Genomic DNA, 23839 nt, shown 5'->3' with positions numbered 1-23839 from the left:
ATTAATGAAACAATAATTAAAAATTTTGTCATAATCAATTATCTAGCGAGAATTCTATAGTTGTAATTGTATTTATATTTGTTGTAGTTTAAAACGGTAAAAGCTAATGAATCATGTATTTATATTGTACATTCTAAAAGTAAAATAATAATATTCTGATAAAAAAGTAGATAAAATTTTTGCGGTTCTATGTTTTGATTTTAAATGTCAGTTCTCGGACAGTCAATTTATATCATTTGACATTTTAAAGAACAAACCCAAAGAGCAACAGAAAAGAACATATTTTGAATTTGCGTAATTGTGTATTTTGTTTACACTTTTAATTTTATTTTTATTAGCGATATTAATATTAACAGTAAATCGTCATGGCTTTAACTGGATTCCTAGATTTTTTCCAGAAAGGAAAGGTAAATTAAACTTTTATTACAAAGGATTATTTTTTGCTAGTGTTATATTGACTAGAGGATGCTAGAGAGATAAATATCCTCACAATATATTTCTAATTTTAGACCTTCAGACCCAAAAAGAAATTTGCTCATGGAACAATACGATATAGTCTATACAAACAAGCTCAAGCTAGTTTAAATTCAGGAATTAATTTAAGAAACGCTGTAAAACTACCCCAGGGTGAAGATTTAAATGACTGGATAGCAGTTCATGGTAAGTATACCCATAAAAAACTATTTAAATGTATACAGAATTAAAATTTAATGCAGTACATGACACTCTCATTTATATTTGATGATTTATAAGTCTTTTTTATTGTGGCAGGAAATTGACATTTCCACAGTTAATTAGAATTTGGTCTGTTACTCCTTGTTTCCAAAAGCTTTACATATTTAGCTATTTTATATAAACACTAAATACTTTCATTTGATATATTTCATTTGAACAATAAGTGTGCAACAAAGTAGTTGAACTAAAATAATAAGATAGTTGTGGGAATAACATCAGAGGGGTTTATTTAAAATCAGATGAATTAAAACCTTGGTGAAAGATTTTGAAACATCTCACTTTTTTATATAAAAATGCTTATTACTATAGAAATATGGATAAGGAAATAACTGACCAATTTATTAACGGATTATAATAAATGAAAGTATTTCTGTATTAAGAACTAATAATAATATAAACCCTATTCATTTTACAAATTCCCAATCGTCAATAGAACCACATGTAAGCCAAACAGGGTCGTACTAATGTACGACCTATGTATCATATGATTTTTAAAAATATTTACTTTTGAAACTGTTAGTGTAAGAATTTCTTGAAATTTAATCATTATATCACAATTAAACTAAACTATAAAAAAATAATACGACCAGTAAATAACTTAACAATAATAACAAACTATAACATAAATATAACACAATATATTAACTTAAAAATCAACACGATACAATTTGAATTTAAAATGCTGGCAAGTTGGGATCTGTAACATGAGAATCTGTCTCGCTTAAGGTAATAAATTATATTTAATAGCTTCTTGACGAATGTGATGGCGAATATCAACACATGCTCATGTTTACTGATGGGAATTTGACAAAACAAATGAACTTTACATACAAATATATACCTACTTGCAAGGGCTACACGTGTATGTTGGGAATATAATCTTTTATGAAATCTTTATAAATATAAATAAAGCAGCATGCCATAAATATTGCTTAAAACCTAAGAATTTAATTTATTTACGGCCCTATCAGTGTGGTACTCTGAGAATCTTCCAAACTTAAACACTTAAATATGTTATTGATGTTTATAATGTTTCATAAAATTAAGAATCCTGTTATTCTATATACTACGTTGATGGTGACAAGTTATTGAAAATTGATAAAACAAGAGATTTATGGATATTTTTGATAACCAAGTTCATAAAATATATAAATAGAATGTCAGCAAATGTAGCTAAGATGTTGGTATTTCTCACTTGAAGTGGAAAAGGATTGTCTTGTCCATCTATTAAGGTGTTATATTGTGCATTGGTGAGATCTATCTTACGAGTATTTCTTCTTGGTAGTGTGGTCTGTCTATTTATAAAATATTGATTGAAAATATTCAGCTTTGATTTCTTTGGTTCTGTTCATATTAATTTCATACACCTAGACCAGAAATTCATATACCTAGACTCCTAGAACATTTCCTATGTGACAAAATGGGTGTGAAAGATGACCCACATGATGAACTTTTAAAAACTGTTATCATGCAGGAAATCAATAGAGTGCATGATATGGTTGGGGATATTTTACAGAAATTGAAATGAAAAAACTTATGGGTGCTATGTGTGTTCCCACTGTGGCTCATTTTTGTGACACTTTTCGTAAATTTCTTGGTATGTTTTAAGAAATACACTAATTATTTTTTGCATCAATATATTTATTTATTTATTTATTGAATAATGGGATAACCCAATATTGGGGAAAAATACAATAAAGAAAAAATCAGTTAGGCTCCATGTATCATAAATCTAGACAATATAGAAATAATAAACTTATGCAAGAACAACTAAATATAGAATATAATACCAAACTTAAAAACATCATCAGACATTTAAGTAAAATATGTAAAGTGTGTCCTCAATGAGGAACACCTAAGGTGGCCATTATTGACTCTGAAATATTACCAGCAACCTTAACTCTTTGATTATGATCTGACAACGAATTTTTGACTCATTCAATAACCTGACCACGAAATCCCACAGAAAGCAATTCTGTGGGAAACTATAACTATATCGTCACCCACTATAACTATATTGTCGCATTCACTGACGATATAGTTATAGTGGGCAGAAGTAGGTATGAGAGACATGGTGCAGTGTTTTAAAAGGCTTGCATACGCGGCAAGTGGCAAGAAGGACTTGTGGTAAACAAGAAAAAAACCAAATATATGTTGGTTTCTAAAAACCCCCGAAATATTCAACAGAGAATTCAAATTAACAACCATACCTTTGAGCAAGTCAAAGCACATATCTTGGATTGCTAGTAAACGCAACAAACACGGTAAGCGACGAAATAAAAAGACGCATAGCAATAGCAGATAGAACTGTTCACGGCCTCCAGAAACATTTAAAAAATAAAAATATAAAACGTGCAGTACTTTAAGCTCAATATATACAAGACCTTAATAAGAGCGTTTTTGATATATGGGGCTGAAACGTGGACTTTATCTCAAAATGATGAAAGACTTCTTGGTATTTTTGAGAGAAAAATTCTTAGAAAGATTTTTGGGGCCGTACCATACTACTTGGCATACCATCTAGCACACTTCGTAGGATTATAAGAGATAGCGGTTTGCACTGTTATCGTCCGCATTTGCGGCAGGAGCTGCAACCGCTAGACTTCCAGCCGCGCATCGATTTCGTCGAGTGCTGCTTAACGATGAGAGCAGCCGACCCTCTTTTCGAGAGACATATTTTGTGGAATGACGAAGCACAATTCAAGGTTAATGACAGGGTAAATAAGCACAACTCCGTTTATTGAACCGATGCTTCTCCTCACCAAATCATGGAAAATGACCAATAAATTAGTATCCTTTTGGTTAGAGCACAATGGTATTCCAGACTTTTCTGTCCAATCGTTCCCTAACTAGCCACCTCCTTCTCACCCTTATTTGTTTATCCCGGATAGCGATTATTTAATTTTTATGACATGCTCAGCTATTTCAAACAGATCGACCAAATAGTTTATAAGTTATTCAATGTGTTTATCCCGGAGAGCGATTATTTAAACAACTGTACTTGCCAAAACAGCCACTCTAGAGGTATTTTGTAAATCGCAATCGATTCTTTGAGGCTTAATTTTTGAGTTATATTAAAAAAAAACAACATTATTAATTTTTTTATTAAAATATACTTTGAAAAAGGGTTGACTTTTTAGGTTGTAAACATTTATACTTTGTACATTTTTTATGTTACACGCTTGTAAGTAGGCTCAATGAAAAGCTGGTATTAAAAAAAACAGAACCTATGACCAATAGCATTTAGCTTTTTTTTTAAATCATATTTCCATTGTTTATTAACATTAAGAGTTGAAAATTGAACGCATTCTAAATGAAGAACTTTTTTTTTCGTATTTTATGAGGGGGATGGTGCAAATGTTCGAAACATATCTCGGTTATGCAGGATTCCTCCAACGTGGCCACGATGATATCCGAGACCGAGCGCAGGGTTGGTGTGGAATGGACACCATCGCTGTCAAAGCTAGAGACCTACCTGCTAAAAAAACATTCTCCTCAGTGATGAATTACCAGCCGGGTCGCCCTGATTGGGACGCAAATCGGCACGGCATTCACCCGATCTCTCATTCACGCACAATTCTCTCGCAGGAAGTAATCCAAATGCCAGTGCCCGTAGTCCATCCATCTTTTTAGATTAGGAATCAGCGACTTCGTCCACTGCGCCACTCTTCTCATCTCGTCCCATTCCTCTTGCAACACCATTATGGAACTCTCCCTTTCTTCTTTTTTTAAAGATTCTGTTGCTATGTTTTCATTTTTTCTCTCGTATATTCTTCTTTTTTTCTTCACTAGCAGGTGCATCGGAATATACCCTGTGATCACTCCTAACGCTTTCGGCAGAGACTGTTCTGTATGCATCCTCAATAGACTCTTCCTCTCGGGTGAGCTGCTTTCTGTACGCCTTTGTCAAAACTCTAAATGAAGATTTAAGTTTATATCCTACTCATAGATGGCATATATAGTGAAGGAGTAAAAAGTTATAACACTTTCAAATGATGGTACTCGGAAATTGGATGGGAGAACTGTTTTCTGCCATATCTCGGCTTGTTTCTTGTTATTGGTCATAGAAAGTTCTGTTTTTTTTTGGAAAGTGTGTTTTTTCACTAGCTTTTCATTGAGTCTACTTACAAGCGTGTCACATAAAAAAAAATATAAAAGTTATTATAAATGTTTAGAAGCTAATAAGTAAGTCCTTTTTCAAACTGTTTTTTAATATCAAATTTAATAAAATCATGTCTTGACCCACCCAAGATTAGTTTACCGTGAGATATATTTGCTATAAAATATTATTTTATTAAATGAAAATAATATACGAGGACAATGTTCATAGAACTATTTATTGCTTACTATACATGTTTACATAACTGAGTTTCTTTCGATACTACTAAAAATACATTACAAATGCCTAACAGAAACCCCCAGTAGAGAGGAGGGCCTTACTAAGAACTATATAATTTTCCCTTGGGGTAAAAACGTAAATAACAAAATCATTCATATTGTCCTTATCAGAACCATATACAGACGCAGCGGATGCGACAACAATAGCCGACGGATTTGCCGGGTACATACTTTCAAAATATTTTAATCTTTCTAATAGATTTCTGGAAACTAAAATTTATCCAAAACTTTAAAAATTACAACTATGAATCTAAATAAAATAAAATCGAAAAATAATATGTTTTTAATTAATAAGTTTTTTTAATAAACCTTATAAATGAAGCCTTAAAGAATCGATTACAATAATTTATGAAGTACCTCTAGAATAACTGATTGGGCAAGTACAGTTGTTTAAATAATCGCTCTCTCCGGGATAATTTATTTAGTCGATCTGTTTGAAATTTAACACACTTTAACAACTGATTAACTGCCACAATTTTGAGTAGTTATGTTACATGTCATTATGCAAAAAAGTTATTAACATTTATAAATTACTGCAAAAATAAGGGTTTTTGTAATTATTCTCGGTCAATTTTTTACGTATTTTAATTTGGAACTCTCAAAATTAAAGAACTTTTTATGATTTACAACATTTATTTGAACCATTTTTCTCTACAGTGTATAAGAAACGGTTTATAGGCAAAAATATTTTTTTTTCAATTTTTACGATTGTTTAATAATAATCCAGTAAAATAAGGCAAAAAAGGGGACAAACCTCGGAATGAAAGATAATAAGCTGAAAATTTGCATACGTCTTTATTTTGATGGTATAAACCTTACCTCAAAAGTCTCACATAATCACGTGTCCGCGACTTAAGATATTAAAGGTCAAAGATCACGAAAATGAGTTTTCTGCAAATATCTCGTTTCCCTTACACTTTATGACATTTAAGGTGGTAAGAAAAATTGTAGAATGGAAAATTGTCTTCAATTTTTGTCTCAAGTACTTTTATGTACCTTCAACCCTTCTTAAGATAGAGCGCAAAGAGTGGTGGACCGCTTACCTGTGTATACGGTAACGCGAAGTCAGCCAGTAGGATTCAATAAATAATAAGTTATATAGTTAATTATTCACTTAAAATACTATTATTATCATTAAATTTTTATTACTTATTATATAATAAACTATATTTATAGATATTAATTATAAAATATGTATTTTTTATATAATATTTATTTTATTTTTAACAAACATACAATATTAAATAAAATACTTTTCGTCCATATTACTACGAATATTATATCTCGAAATACAAATCTCTTGTACGGCGGTTGCTGTTTCTGCGAAGCTGTAGCAGATGCTCCTTTGTTATATATGACCTAACCGGTTTTTTTTTAATACGACTTTCTACACACCGTGGCGAATGAGTTTGGGATTTCTATGTATATACGCACAATAGCGGTGGAGGTATACTTCACTTGATGATGGGAATGGTAGGGTAGAGCTATTTCTCTGCGTTAGTATTTCTTTACTGAAAAAAATTTATTTTATCGTTCAGTTGAAAACGACATCTTAGCATCGACAGATGTATAATTTTGAGTGAATATTTTTAATTGCAATGGCTGATTTGTGTTTTATTTGTAACAAGTTAATATCAGAAGGTGTCTCTGTGAGTGTTGTGCGTGGCTTACAAACATTAAAAACTGCAAGTATTGAAAGAAATGACGGTCATATAAATTATTTAAATACTTTGACTTCTGTGATGGTGCATGTTGAGTTTCGAAAAGTGTATATAAGTAAACATTCAATTGCTGCATCGAAGCGACGTGCAGAAGAGAATGAAACTTCAACTGCAGCAAGTCCACCTCGTAAGAAACGAGAAGAAGTATTTGATTTTAAAACATCAGAGGAAGAAGAAGAAGAAGAAGACGATGATGAAGAAGAAAATTAATACAAAAATATTAACCATTCATAATAAAAGAATATATATTATATTTGTAACTTTAATAAATCGATTATTGGATTAATAAATAAATATATAATTTAAAAAAATAATAAATATGATTTTTTCAGTATTTAATTAAATATAAAAATGATTATTGTTGAATTCTGCACTTGATCTTAATTTATCGTATATACAGCTGTTAAAAATATCATTAAAGTTCATTTGAAATATTTCATTTAATATTGTATGTTTGTTAAAAATAAAATAAATATTATATAAAAAATATATATTTTATAATTAATATCTATAAATATAGTTTATTAAAGAATAAATAATAAAAATTTAATGATAATAATAGTATTTTAAGTGAATAATTAACTATATAACTTATTATTTATTGAATCCTACTGGCTGACTTCGCGTTATCGTATACACAGGTAAGCGGTCCCCCACTCTTTGCGCTCTATCTTAAGAAGGGTTGAAGATACATAAAAGTACTTGAGACAAAAATTGAAGAGAATTTTCCATTCTACAATTTTTTTTATTACCTTAAATGTCATAAAGTGTAAGGGAAACGAGAAACGAGATATTTGCAGAAAACTCATTTTCGTGACCTTTGACCTTAAATGTCTTAAGTCGCGGATACGTGATTATATGAGACTTTTGAGGTAAGTTTTATACCATCAAAATAAAGACGTATGCAAATTTTCAGCTTATTATCTTTCATTCCGAGGTTGCATCCTTATTTTACCGGACTACAAAGCAACATTAGCTCTACGTCTTCATGGAATTGTATAAGATTTTTTCAGCTTTTTTTCTTCCTTGGCTGGTGTATTGGAGAGGAATTAATTATCGAGTGATTGTTGGGCTCCTTTTCTTTGTACGGGTCCGTTAATTCAGAAAGGTACGGAGCTTTTACAAGAATTACGTCATAATTACGTAAGAATCATAAGCATTTCTAGGGAAAAAATATTTATAATGGTAATGCACCATACTTTCGATAAAATACTGTTGCTACAAAATCTTTAATTAATTCAGTTACTTCCTTAAATATACTTTATACAAAAGAGAATTGATACTTCTTACATAGTAGGTATTAATACGTTACCTTGATGCGACAAAATTTGAATTTATAATTAGAGACTATAATTTATTTATATAAATATGACCTCAACTAAGTATTTTTAATATTGTTGTGAAATTGTCGGTTAGTTTTAGTACATTCTGCTATTTACGTAATTATTTTAGTGTATTTCATAAAAAATACTTGTTACTCATAGACAAGTAGTCATATTAAGGTGTTAATTGCTTACTATAAAATGTATGCAAACTAAAAATGTCTAATGTGGCCTGATATTTCAAAACCTGTTATGTGCCTTTCTTATAATTTTATAGTAGAGAAAAAACTTATTTTAAACAAAATTATTGTTTACTTCTTCTAGATCTGTTTTAACATCAATCTTAACCTGCATAATATTTTATATGAGCACTTTATATTTTGTGTTATGCAGTATATGTCCAAAGTATTCCAATATTTGTAAAAATTATAAAATAACATTTTAAACTTTAATATGGTCAATACTTGGTTCTTATTAATAATTAAATAATGATTGTTTTATATTTTCGGATATATCATAATATTTCAACCCTTAAAACCATTCTTGTTGGAGCTGTATATAAAAAATTTACATAAAAATTTGGGATTAGGATCATCTTACCCTGTACTTCATATTCTATACCATTCTCAAGGGCGTTGATAATATTTAGGGGTGTAAACTATCCCTTATTGCCAAAAATTATATAAAAACATTTTAAACTTTAATATGGGTACAATTTGGTTCTCATTGTGATTTAATGAAAAAAAAAAATCGTTTTATAAACATAGCTCCTTCATTTTTGGTGATAAAAAGTTTTTCCAAAAATGATTTTGTAGGATTTTTTGAAGAGCTATAAGACTATGTAAATTCAGTAAGATCCCTTAGTTTTTAAGTGGGGTGAGTTTAAAGGGCTCGAATAAGGGGGTGTTTGCTCCTAATTAAAGATTTTAAACAGCTATACCTCGCTAAATATTCACTGTAAAGAAAATCCACACAGCGAAATTTTGGTTATTAAAAAAACTACAATTTAGTACTCGTATCATTTTTTTCGTATCTCCAGTATTTTCGGAGATGTTTGAAGACAAGGGTAAAAAATACGAAATTGCAAAAAAATTAATTTATCTTTAAACTCCAATTTTTCTAAATTAGTCCTTTTAAATAGGTCAAACTTCTTAGGTGTATTGATAATACATATATAAAAAGAATTACAGAAGGATGAAGATCAATTTTAATTAGCAGGGTAATTAGGGTTGTTTTCACTGATTTTTTCGTAAAAAAAGTAGTCGCTCAATTTTTATGTAGATTGAATTTAGTTAGTAAATTGGATGTGGGGGTCATAGCTATTGAAAATGTCTAAGAGCTCAGTCTCTAAACCGAGTGGACACGACATAATAATGTCATCAACGTACTTTTTAATAAAAGGGACGTTAAAAGGAACAACCTGAAGAACAATATCCAACATATCGTCCATTGCATATGGAGCCAGATGTTCCCTAGCCACACATGCTAACACAAGAGGACACTCTTTCGATTTTCCGAATGTAAAAATCCTATCCACGGAGAGTAATTATTCAAAAAGATTGTTTCTCGAGATAGCATTCATTTTTCAAGAGAAAGAAACTACATATTAATAAAAAGACAGATACAACAATTTGAGCAACTTATACTCATTATTGTTAACTAGATAACTAAAAATCTACTAATAAAAGCAATTCATCGTCAATAATATCAGTTTCATTGTATATTTGATATATAATATCTCTTCTACTTCATAAAAAATATCTTTTTGCCTCTTCTTTTCCAGAAAATCCAGCGCCTAATGTATAATTACCTTTGGATATGTTATAATTTTAAGATCCAACGTTCTGTTGTTTTAAGTTGATAATTCTGAATTCACAACCAATAATTGTTTTGTTTTTGGTTAAGTATATGTATAACCTAGAATTTTTATAATATGACTACATTTTCTGTGTACATAATTTTATTTAAATGTTAGTCTGTAAAAGTTTTTTAAATATGTGTTGTGTGTAAAAACGTTTTTAAAACAAACAATTTTTGGATAGTTTTCGCCATTACTTGTAGGAGCCAGATGAGTTGTTTATTCAATTCTCTAAACACCATGACAACTAACCTCAATTAGTGTAAGATACAAAATAATTTTTATTCTGTAATTTGTACTAATTTTGTTTATTGTAGCACCCTGGTCATGCAATTAAAGATTTGCGAAAACTTGGAAAACTAAAAAGAGTACTTCTTTGTTCTATCTTCCACTGCATACCTAAATAGTTGTGTTTTTTAGTCTAACTGATCAGCGTTGATTACAAGCGTTTATCGCTTTTTCAGTATATATATATATATATATATATATATATATATATATATATATATATATTCAGGGATTCTACAGTATTCACTGCCTTCCCTCACTCAACCGTTTCCATCTCTCTCTGTTGTTGTTCCATTTTCCATCGTTTAGGCCTCTCTTACTCATGGCGTCGTCTACTTCGTTCCTCGAGGATTTTCGGGCTCGTCCTCTTTTCCTCCTTCCTATGGGGCTCCATTCGGTTATTCTCTTTATCCATCTGCTGTCACTAGTTCTTCTTACATGTCCATACCACTTTAGTCTTTTTTTGTTCTATGTATGTTAGTATGTCTGTTTCTATTGACGTTCATTGCTTTATTTCGTCATTACTTCTCCTATACATTCTTGTTACTCTGCAGCATCTTCGCAGGCATTACATCTCTGTTGCTACTATCTTACTGCTGTTTTTCTTGTTTATGATCCAATTGATTGATTTAATTTATTATAATTTAAATAATAATTGATATATTTTTAATAATAGTTTATATTCTTAACAAGCAATACAGATGTAACTAGTACTTCAACAAAACACTCAAATAAATACCGCTACCTTGCCGATGAGGTTACTAATCCTTTGATCAAACGTGTTTCTATTAAACTTAATATTTAAGATAATTTATTATTACAATGAAATATTTTTTAGTTGTGGACTTCTTCAATCGTATTAATCTCATCTATGGCACAATATGTGAGTTTTGTACCGAGCAGACCTGTCCAACGATGTCAGGAGGGCCCAGATTCGAGTATCTCTGGGCCGACGGCGATAAGTTTAAAAAGCCAACACCGCTACCTGCCAAAGAGTACATCAGTTATCTCATGGACTGGATTGAAATTCAGATAAATAATCAAGATGTGTTTCCCTGCACCAGTGATAGACCCTTTCCAAAGAATTTCACCTCTGTATGTAGTAAGATTTTGGCAAGACTGCATAGGGTGTTTGTACATGTGTATATACATCATTTTCAAAATGTTGTTACCATTGCAGCAGTAAGTATTACTAGCCAATAATAATATAGTTGAAGAAAGCTCTAGAAAGTATGTGCAAAGTCAAAAAAATAGGGAAAAACAATTATTTTATTGATTTATTTTAATTCCAAGTAACCGCATCAACTACTTAGGTTATTCGCAGTAACGGTACCTCGGGTCATTACCGACCGATCCGACAAAACTTAGAATTGTTATTTTCATAAAAATTTCTATCTCCAGACGAATCCGAATCTTGTTCTTATTAACTCTAGCGAGACACTAGTTATCTGCGGCACCTTTGTACCCAACCCTACCCTTTCACCTTTCACCAGTGTGAAGTATTCTATTAAAATACTAGAGTAGCGTGTAGTACCGTCGGTGATACAGATCAGTTTTACCACGTAGTTCCGCCACAGATTATTATCTTCGTAGATAACTTTATTCTTATCTTTTTGGACTCTTGGGCTATCTCTGTTCAATATCCGTGGATTATTATCGCTCAGATCGAAGCAATATCCATTCGTCCAATTGAGCCTCGTTCGCATGCAAATTAAAAAGCGTTGCATTAAAATTTGAAGATCTCTCTTTCAAAACGTTCTTTCATTTTTGAGATTTTTGTATATTGTCATCTATAACCAAGGCTATTAATACGTATTTCATTGATATTTCTCATTCATACTACAAAACGTTTCACCATAATATAAGTGACAGCCGTAGCTCAGTGGCTATGTTACTGACTTAACAAGCTGGAGGGACCGGGTTCGGATCCCGGCACCGACAAAATTTTCAATTTCTAATTTAAGTGAGCTGCCACCGTGCTTCGGAGGGCACGTAAAGCCGTCGGTCCCGGCTACGAAAGTAGTCGTTAAGTCATGTTAGGGGCGCTTGCGCGACCTGAAAACCCTAACACTAGACCTTAGCCAGAAGGTTACACGAACTTTACTTTTTTTACCATAATATATTCAGCTTACGACTGTTGTGGTTAAATCATTTGATTAATTGTTTATAAATTACATAAATGAGTATTTAGTACATTCTGTGTAAAATTGTATGGACATTTTTAAAATTTCTGTACTTATTGAATTACAAAATGATAACTCTATAAAAAAATTATTGATCGTAAATAAAAATGTCGCTACTGTTAAAAATCCAATTTCTACGTAATAGAAAAAACCCTAATTTGAAAATTGACAAAACGACAGTACTAGAATAGTAGACAGATGGAGCACATTGGTTTTTTTACCTCTTGTATGAATAAAAACAATAAATGACATGTGATTCATTGGATTTAACATCTTAATTATTGTTACTTCTGTTGTTTGTGTAAAACAAGTACAATTTTAAATTACCTTTGTTTTAGGAAGCACACGTGAACACATGTTACAAGCATTTCTACTACTTCGTGACGGAATTTGAACTAATTAATAGAAAAGAGCTAGAACCGTTAACAGAAATGGCTCAAAGGATTTGCAAAGATCCTCCAACTTAATGTCATCCAGATAGTGACAATAAGTAAATATTTATTATCTTGACTAATATTAACAATGCTCAAAGATCAATCGAGAATATTAATTATACAACTTTTGTTTCGATGTGATGATGATGATGTAGAAAAGTATACAAAAACTATTGGGTATTTTTATGAACGTGTTCTTGTATATTTTTTACTGCAGATGTGTTTACGCATGAGCAGTAAAGATTTTTTCAGGTTTGTTCGCGTAGCGAATCTCTGATAGCTTTGTGATATACTTGCATTGGGGTAACAACAATTGGGCACCTATTTTATGCCAAATCAACAAAATGTCTGCTGTTTTATATACACTGCCCCGCAAATTTAACCGGACACGTGAAATTATACAGTTTTCTCCTTTCAGGTTTGTGGATTTGTCCTGTTTAATAATTAGGTATATTTATCAAAATATAAGTTGCCTCTATCCATTAGTTACTTAAAAGTTTGTCATTTTTTGTGGGCGAAAAAAGTTTTTGTTAAGATACTCTGGATAAATCGAATATTTACTTATAAAATAATCATCATCATCAGTGGCGTTACAGCTCTTTATGACCCAAAGCCTTCTTCAGAACAATCCTCCATTCGCCCCTGTCTCTGACAACTCTTCTCCATGCTCAAATTCCGATAGACTTCAAATCATTTTCTAGGTTGTCTTGGTACCTAAGTCTCGGTCTTCCTCTTCTTCGTTGTCCGATCGGCCCTCTTCGGTCAAAAACTTTTCTGGCTATGGCATCTTATAAAATAATGCTTGTTAAATTGATTGTATTCTTATGATGATCTGATGATGTACAGAGAATATCAAGGGCAACAAACGCCGTGGAAGATCGGTTTCTTAGACTCCAAGTGCTTCGAGAGCGGACAGTAACTGTTACAGCTTTGATTAAGAGACTGGCAGATGTTCATGGTACCATAGTTTTATCTGATGCTGCAAGCAAAAGATTAAGCGAACAAATTTATCATCTTATGATCACCTGCTACGCAGGTACATAAGGTACATCTTTATTGGATGCAGTTCATCGAAGACATGCAGATTGGGATACGGAAGATTGGAGAAACGTTATGTTTACATACGAGTCTTTTACGAGATATTCACCTGATGGTCGCCAAAGAAGGCGAAGAATGCTATGCCTAAAGTTGCTTCTCCCCTGGAGTGCAGTTTGTTGGTGGAGGTATAATGGTAAGTGGCGGTATTTCTTTGGAAGCACATACATATCTTGTTAAGTTAGAGGGAGGTGGCCTTACAGCTGGTAGGTACATTAGGGAATGCCAGGAAGAACACGAGGTACCTTATATGCATTTTGTAGGTGGAAATTTGCTCTTAATGCAGGATAATGCTCGGCCGCATATAGCCAGGGTAACATCGCAGTAATTTACAGATGTTAGTATTCGAATACTAGCATGGCATCCTAAAAGTCCAGACCTTAATCCCATAGAGCATTTGTAGGACAATTTGGGAAGAGTAGTTAGGCAAAATTATGGCGAGTTTGAAACTGTGGTAGCGTTAGAACAGGCGCTGGTAAACGAGTGGGAACACATACCGCGAAACGAGATTGCTGCTTTGATCCAGTCTATACCAGAAAGAATGAGAGCTGTTATTCAAGCTCGAGCAGGAAATACTAGATTTTATGACTTAGATACCATATTTAGAATCATTTTATGATTTCGATTTGAAAAATATCTTACTCCGGAATAAAAAAAAAAAAAATTGTAAATTTTTGTTAAATTAATCAATCGTTTGGAACTTTTTTATTTTTTCTTTATTTCTTTATTTTTTTATTCTGACACCTTTTTATTTTATGGTTTATTATTGAACATACAATAAAAAAATTTATTCCAATTTAAGTTTTTTTAATACTTTTAAATTTTACTTAAAATAAACCTAGTGTCCGGTTAATTTTGCAGGGCAGTATATTACACCTTTACAAAATTACTTTACTTTTTTTAACATGTGAGTGACTTTTTCAGATAATTAGATTACATTCAGAGTTGTCTTCGTGAACAAACCTTTAATTGGACATCTTAATTTAAATATTTTATTATAAATATTCTATCTTACATATCTAGCTAAGCATTAACAATCATTGTAAGTCAAATTTTAATTATGGAATACATTGATCTTGTCAACCTATGTATATTTAAGTATTACTTGTTCAGATCTTGAAAGATATAGGGCTATAATATTGGGTGCTGTTGTAAAACTACAAACATCAAGATTTCGCAAGAAATTTCTCTCTTACTCTATAAATACTAATAAAAGCTCACATTGCAACTTGTCAAAAAGCCCCACGTTGGGCGCCAAAAATTAGTGTCACATACGCAGTGAACTGAACTACTAGGAAGTAGACTCAGGACACTGATATACTTTGTGTCTCGAAGGCACTGTTGTCCAGTCGTTGCAACTTATGATTAAAGTTAAGAGAACAAGTACAAAGAAATATCATTAGTATTAAATAACATATGTACTGCCTAAACTAAATGTAACGCAAATCTATTGAATATAAAATCTAAATGTGACGTAAATCTATTGAATATTATGTAAGTAATTTTGTCCAATAAAAACTCTTTAAACTCAAATAAAGATAGTGAAAAATATCTGTTTACTGCATAAATATTATTCAGCCTCAAATCCAAAGAAATTCCACAAATGGATATCTCTGTATCCCTGAAATATTATGACTTACAATTATTCTTAGTGTGCGTTTTACCTATTGTATTTTCATGGTAGGAATGAAATGACATCAAACAGTGGAGTGCGAAGTTGTCCAACGTTGTTGTCAAATTTACAAATCAACATAAAATTAAATAAAAATATTTATTACTATAGTATTTTAATCAGAACGTACTTCATTTCATTCTTAACATAAAAATTTGATACCTCGTAAGAAATAATAGTGAAAATGATCATTTTTGTACTTATAAAGTTCCTTTATACCAGTGGCGCCCTTATTATATAATTATTTTTTCTAGCTTTATGATTTTCGATGTACATTTTTATAATTTTCTTTACATCTGTCAATTTTTAAAATATTTACGATAAAAGTTTACAAATACATGCAATAATAGTGTACTTAGGTCTATGTAACACTATTTTTTTTTAAATAGTTCATTGAGATGATTAGCAGCCTTATTACTTTGCTCTTTGTATGTGTCCTTAATATGTGGCATATACGTTAAGAAAGAAATCGCAGTAGCCTCATTTTTGTCGTCTTGTACATATCAGCTTGTAATTCCTAGTAGGCTTTAGAAAAAGCTGATATATTAAAGGTTTACTATATAAAACCTAGTTCAAATTTTATGGAACCGATACACTCTTAGTGGGCGCTCATAACGAGGCGCCGACCCTCGCTCCGACCATAGCATCGTACCTATTTTCGATCGATAGGTAAAATAAATGCATCATTTTAAATGCGAGCGTTCACTGTCAATGCTATACTCTAGGCGAGGATACGATGCCGATGATGCGATGGTCTCCGTTATGAAGGTACCCTTAGGCTGCTCGATGAGATATTTTCCCAATCAGTCCTTCTCTATTATTATAGCGTACCTTTTGGTTTCTATTAAGGTATATTTAAGCTTAAAATGGGATAGTTTCCGGGAGTTGGCTGTATACCATATTATTTAAAAACTCGAACATCGAAGTAAAAAACTTCTGTTGTAAGTGGTATATTTAAATTAAATTAAAAATCTAATAGAATCATAATAAAGTTCAGAACATTTTCGGACTAATCAGTTCATCTTCAGTGAACTTTTGAAATACTTGCGTAACTAATCGCGAAACCAAACAGTAGTTCATTGAAGAAACCATAATTAAAAGTATTCAATTATACGGCAATATGCCGATGTAATTGGATTAAAAAACGGGAACATAAGTACGTACTCGAAATAAAACATTTTTACGTCCGAACTTTAGAACGGAAGTTTGTTGTTAACTGATTGCCAACAGAGTTGGCAAACTCTCGTTCTAAAGTTTGGTTGTAGAAATATCTTATTTCGAGTAGGGACTTTGTTCCCAGTTAGTAATCCAATTACATGGGTATTTTGCTGTATAATTTAATACTTTCAAGTATGTTTTCTTCAATGTAAACGCAACCATTGTTTTTTTAATTAAATACACCACTTACAATAGAAGTTTTTTACTTCGATCTTCGAGTTTTTTAACGTATATTTACTTAAATCCTTATTTACTTTGATTTTAATTAATTTTAAATTAACTGAAATTAAATTCATTTAAATTTAATTAATTAACCTATGCCAAATTTAATTAATTTGTCACATAAAAATAATGTAATTAAATTTAAATTACATTAAGTTTAATTTAATTTTTTATTTTTTAAGATTACTATTAAAGTAAAAGTTTATATACTTTTTTGTTGGGTATAATTATTTTCAGTTCCCATCATCTAATCGCAACATAGATCAAATAATTTTAAGTTTTTTTTAGAAGGGCATTGTTGTAGTTTTCTGTACCTAAACAAATAAAACCTCGAAATATTATCGGGTAATCAAAATTTTCGCGGATATTATAAAATCCTAATCGTTTTACTTACCTGTGTTTGAAATTTACACTGTGATTTTGTTTTAACTATATAGGTATTCCTCATTATAGATATAGCGATGGACAAAAGTCTGGAAACAAGAAAATATTTAGAATTATTAGATTTTGGTATTTTTCCAAAGCGTTATAAACTGTTTCATGTACTTTTCTCCACTCTTGTCCATCGCTGCATAAGCATTTGCTGTTGTAAATACTACTACTAAAATACGCCAAGAAAATATTTAGATTCCTATAAAACCTTCCTAATACTTTGAACGTTGCACGCATGCGTGCATATGTCACCTAGTTCCCTAGTTTATTTTAATCTTTATTATAAAATACGTTTATTTTCAATGGAAATTGTTAATTCCCGATAAATATAGTAGATAACGCAGAAGTTTCATACGAAAATAGTTTCAGAACCACTTCACTAATACATTCACTTGTCCTTTACACTACACAGTGAACTTTGTAGTGCAGTGTCTAGTGTTAGTGACTGTAGCAGTAAAGTGATCTGCGGAATAAGAAGTAGGAGGCCCCGGAATAGGATGAAGAGTTCTAATGGAAAGTATATACAAAAACTTCTTTTCATTAAAATTATAAAATATTGGGTGTTTCATCTAAAATTACTTACTGTGGTTTGAAGTTTAAAGAAATGAAGTATCATTTGTGAACACCCTGTATTTATAAATTCGATTTAGATGTAAATTCCTGAAAGAACGTTACTTACTCTTTGTGTGCAAAGGTTTTCAAGACACCATGTTTGTATATGCATGAGCTGTTAACTTTGAAAAGTTTGCCTCTATCTGTCAACATTTTTGAACAAAGATGAATAACTAAAAAAATATGAAGTTGGACCTATGATACCTTTTAAGAAAATTTGATCAAAAATCTTACGCAGAAATAAATTGTGATGGGTAGCTCTTTAGAGACGACAGACTCAGTAAAACACAGGTTGAAATAAAAATAAATCTATTCGCTGTAGGACGTTCAGCACATCGTTACAAAATGCAATAATATATAGAGTGTTCTATTTAAAATACCAAAGTGACATATCTGTCACTGTGTATATTTTCTTTAAGTTCGTCATAATTTGTTATCCCTATAAACCAATTTTCGTAAATAGTATATATATATATATATATATATATATATATATATATATATATATATATATAGAAAGCTCGTCATAAAACTGTGTATGTGTTAATTTACTGAATATTCTTCTTGGTGTGTTTTCAAGATTACTATATTCATATTTTATAAATTAAGAATAATTTACAAAGAGTATCTGAAGCCGTACTATGTATTGTTTTGTTTTAGTTTGGCTTTTTATCAAATTAATTATTAGTTGAAAACTATTCACATTCGAAAATATTGTTGTATTTATTTTTAAAAACGAGTTAACATTTATTTGCGTGGATGTGGGTAATTTTTCTATTTATTGTTAATTTTCATTTTTACATTGTTATCTTTTTATTAGGAAATCTACTTTTTCATTGTTTGTTAAATTTTAATGAAGTTTTTGGAAATATCGAAGTCCTTGAAACCAAACAGTTTTTATTTGTGTTTTTTTTTTCAGTTATGCAAATAAATTTTGAAAATGCGAATATGCAGGATGTAGTTTTTACTGTTTTTATTATTTTTTAAAATACAATGAATTATAAGTCGTAAGTATAGGTACATATATTAATTGATCATTTCTACCATATTTAATGAGAACTAACTACAATTTTAATTAAAAATACGTATATTAAAATAAATTTGTATTAAAAAAGTATTTCCAATTAAAATTGTGATCAATTTCCATTAAATATGGTAGACACTATAGAAATTCCAAAAGATGATAGTTTCAGGACCACATTTAATAATTTGTTGCGCTAGAAGAATGCTCTATTACGACCCTTATAACTATATATTGGGACAAATTAAAATATACCAAATTCAGATGTTTTACAGTTAATTTATTATTTTTTAATAATTATGGTAATAATGATAATTAAGCAATTTTTTAAATGATAAATAATCACAAAACTTAATTAATATTTTTTATACAACCTATATAACCTATTAATGTCATAAGGATCAAAATATGTAAAAAATAGTCGGACAGTATGAAGTAACTGCTAAAATCCAAACAAGACAAGACAAGTAGGCTGCGAAAAAATGCAGCCGGTCACTCCACCAAAATGTCACTATATTCTATAGTTAATTTCTTGAGAGAATCGTTGTATTATTTCAATAAAATGGTGCGTTGTATCTCTACAAATTTAAAAATTCGTGAGTTGGTGATTGAAAATTATTGCCACATTAAAACAATCCGTGAAGTGGCGGATGAACTTAACATTCCTAAAACTACTTGTACAGTGTGGAATAAAATTAAGCATTATGAGGAAATAGAAGTAAAAGCCCGGATCGTCCAAAACTAGTTTCTCATTATTAGTAGAAGTTTGCAAGAGAGGTCAAAGAAGTACTATAAAACAAGTTACAGCTGAATGCAATCATGAAATGATTAAATTTGAAGGGAATGCGGTCGCCAATGGATACATAAACCTGGATTAAAGTTGTATAAGGTTGAATTACAGGTACCAATTTAAAAGTGTACTCGTAGTTTAAAAATAGATTTTTTTTTACTACTTTAAAAGCCACTGTTAACAGCAAAAAAGTAAGCCAGGCTCATGTGGGCAAAATCTTAATTCACTACTTGGTTGGTAAAAGATTTCTACTGAGTAATTTTTAGTGACGAATCAAAATTTGACGTATTTGTTGGTGCTTATCTCGAAGGTTGTTATTCGCATTAAGCATGAGGCTTTTCACAAGGACTGTTTGAAACGGACGTGATGATTTGGGGTTTGTATGGTAGTTTCAGGAATAAGATGTTCTGATTTTATTTGGGATAACTTAAATGCTCCTAAATATCAACAAATACTTTAAAACGACCTACTACCAAGGATTGTTAAATTAAATATGGGCGACATCAGTAGGATGAAGCGGCCTGTCATACATACGGCGAGAACCACAAAAAACTGGTCACCATAAACGGCCTTTCGTGGTCTGACAGTACTGACCTAAATATCATTGAAACAGTATGGCATAAAATTAAATAGACACTAAGGAACAACGGACATTACACCAACTGAAAGCGCAAATAGAATAGATTTGGAATTAATTTACCCCTGAGCAGTACAGATCCTTAGTCGAGTCAATGCCCAACCGAATTCGAGCAGTCATAAAGTCTAAGGGCGATGCTACTTACTCCATTTTAAAAATAAATATTCGTCCTATGTTCCAATGTTTAGTTGCCAACAAAATAAACAGTTTTTATTATTAATTAGTTCTGCTAGAGCAAGTAAATTTACTAAAAAAAACTTAATTATGCATGTATGATAGTTTGTTGCAATATATAGTCATTAGGGCTCATAAAAATGTATTCTATTTTCAGTTTGAGGTTTTTTCATAATTTACTGCGACAATGAAGTTTCAATGGCACTTACAATTTATTTTACTCCTACCATAGTGGACGAAAAAACATTTCAAGTCAATACGAAAGAAATATTGCTCTTCGTACATAATGAAGAAGTAAGCACAACAAAAAAATATACCACATATTAGTAATAACTAATCTGAGATCCATTAAATATACATCGTTATATGTTTGAAAGCATGTAGCTGCCATATATATAACCTGATGGTCTTTTCCTCTTAAATCCCTTGCACGTCATGAAATGTAACGGCATTTTCGCACAGCATTGTCATATTTTTGGGATAGTAGATAATTTAGGGAATTATGAAGCACTAAAATTGTTAGATTTTTATTATTATAAGTTCAGAGGTACATAAAAAATTAAAACGACAAAAAATAAAGAATTTTAATGAAGATTTTGTTTCATAAAATTGAAATACAAAACGCACTGCTATTTGAACTAGCGTTTTTGGATCTCAAAGTTTTAGAGATGCGTTATACTGCATCTGTACGCAATGAAACGACTGCAAAGATCTCGCGACCATACACCACGTGGAGTAGTAAACGCAGTCCCATGCGTGTTTCTTAATGAAATAAATTAAAAACCATCGCTCTATGCGTAGACGATGAGAAAGCTTGGTTTCCTCTCCTCGGTCACTTCCGGAATGCCACATCCCATTATTATTATTTCTAATCAACCTATGAATAAAGTGTATGAGTATCAAATTTATTGTTTATTCTACACATCACTACATTGTCACCTACCTCTCATAGCAATTACTGGTATCAGTAGCTTTGTTTAGTAACCTAAAACACTGAGAAATTTCTGAGAAAAATAATTGATAACGTGCAATGGACTTGAGAGGCAATAATGTATATGTGCGACAATCATATGGGGACAGTTAAATCGATCACAGCGCAAACTATGGTAGGTAGAAATGCGAAACATCAGAACCGTTGTTTGTTTTAGTAAGTCCCCTTACCTTCTTAAAATTCGCTGATTGATACAATAATTTATATTTTCTACTTAAAAAAAATAGTCCAGAAATTGTATGATCCTTATTATAAATTAAAAAATAAGGTGGACTTTTGGGGACTTACATATAAAGGTGTTTTGTGGGATGTTAATTTCGCTGAAGTTTTTTTATTAATGGCTTTAACCTAAATTCTTCATAGTTTAGATATTTTCCACATGTGAAAAATAAACTTGTTTGCGTTTGTTAAATGTTGACTTTGACTAGATTTATTATATTCTGTGGTTTAAAACCCCATCCTTATTGTAATATTCATTTGTTTAAATAATAAATAATCTTAAATATTATTGTAATATTGCATAACTTTCACAGATACTGTCTGTAAATGAAATAGTATTCAGATGAACACTTAAATATTGTTTATAATAATATAATTATATAGATAGATCTATTGACTTGTTCCGGTGATTCTTACGCTTTTGCACTTCTTAGGAATGTTTTATTTAAACTACCTGTACACTGTCAATTTATGTAAATGTTTAAGAATTTGATATATTTATCTGGTATATGTTTCAGTTATATAAAAGATAGTTTCTATGCTTTATTCCATTACATGCCCTAGGAATTGTTAACTCTTCAGTTGTGAATAACTTGTGGCTTCACGCCGCTCTAAGACTGAAAAATACGGATCATATCAACAAATGAGGTAAATTAATGTGGAGGTAACCCATTATTTATTACAAATAATAACAAAACATTAAGCTGACACTATATCTCAACTACTTATGTATAACGTGGTAGTGTGCAAGGTCTTCCATTGGTTTTTTGGAATAAAGTATGGTACTATAAAATACTTTTTGTTTATATCTTTCTTGATTGTGTTGTTCTGCATAAAACTTGATCAAAAATATATCAAAAAAAACTTTTAGAAATAATGTAACTCTACAAGACTTAGGATCAAATGACTGAGTGAAACGTTTTTAACAATAAAAAGGTTTCAATATCCTAGAATACACTTTGGGAAGCCTTGCTGATTAAGTCTGAAGATAGAGTTAATACCAAAACGATAAATTTTGTATAAGTATCTGAATATTGTGATTTTTGATGTTCAGTTGATCAAATAAATGAACATACAGTATAAAATATGTAATAGTAAGTTTGTAATTTAATCACCTATGGATAATAAATAGCTTACCAAAAATTACATTTTATTTTAAAATTTGTTTGTTTTAAGAGAATTTAAGGCATCTGGGCCAGGTAGGTCAGCACTTGAACAGATTTTTGTGATACGTCAAATCTTGGAAAAAACAAGTGAATTTAGTATTGATAATTTTCATCTTTTTTTTATACTTTTAGTCAGCCTACGATAGTGTTCTAAGATGTAAATTATATGAAGCCATGAATACTTAATATTTCTCATAAATTAATAAGACTTATAAAAACAACTATGAATAAAGTGATCTGCAGAGTGCAGGAAGATGCGCTGACGTGTCTTCTCTTTAATATAGCGTTAGAAAATACTATAAGAGATGCCAAGATCTACAATGGGGGAATAATATGACACACCTAAAGAAGTAAAGCTAACGATACAACATATGCTATTTTGGGCTAAAGAAGCAGCTAAAAAATAAAAAAATTTAAGCCAAAAACCCAAACTAACAATATATAGAACGTTCATCCTACCAGTGCTAATAAGTGAGTCAGAAAAATAGAGAAAATAGAGCATCTCCAAAACAGACGCAAATCGTCTGCTCATCTTCGAAATGACGATTCTAAAAAGAATAATGGAAGCAATCTGTAATAATAGTATTTAGAGAAGTTGATATAATATTTTTGGTATTTGCAGAAACGTTGAGATCGTCACATTTTAAATAC

The 23839-nt window shown here is 30.8% G+C and overlaps 1 protein-coding gene across 1 annotated transcript; it reads left to right on the top strand.

The window, feature by feature from the left end:
• The first annotated feature begins 256 nt into the window (after window positions 1-256).
• On the top strand, window positions 257-23168 carry Mob3 (MOB kinase activator 3). The gene is made up of 4 exons (XM_072525473.1): window positions 257-407; window positions 510-660; window positions 11161-11504; window positions 12844-23168. Exons 1-4 carry the CDS (start codon window positions 366-368, stop codon window positions 12970-12972), a joined length of 666 nt encoding a protein of 221 aa, XP_072381574.1. The 5' UTR covers window positions 257-365; the 3' UTR covers window positions 12973-23168.
• The last annotated feature ends 671 nt before the right edge of the window (window positions 23169-23839 follow it).

The sequence above is a fragment of the Diabrotica undecimpunctata genome, chromosome 3 (genome assembly GCF_040954645.1).
Source record: "Diabrotica undecimpunctata isolate CICGRU chromosome 3, icDiaUnde3, whole genome shotgun sequence".
Classification (NCBI taxonomy): domain Eukaryota; kingdom Metazoa; phylum Arthropoda; class Insecta; order Coleoptera; family Chrysomelidae; genus Diabrotica; species Diabrotica undecimpunctata.
The sequence above is the reverse complement of the archived record's forward strand: the minus strand, read 5'-3'. Positions and strand labels throughout refer to the sequence as shown.

Coding starts and splice junctions, on each gene's coding strand:
- Mob3 (XM_072525473.1), top strand. CDS start 366: ATGGCTTTAACTGGATTCCTAGATTTTTTCCAGAAAGGAAAG. Junction 408..509: donor ATTTTTTCCAGAAAGGAAAG/GTAAATTAAACT, acceptor TTCTAATTTTAG/ACCTTCAGACCCAAAAAGAA. Junction 661..11,160: donor TGACTGGATAGCAGTTCATG/GTAAGTATACCC, acceptor AATATTTTTTAG/TTGTGGACTTCTTCAATCGT.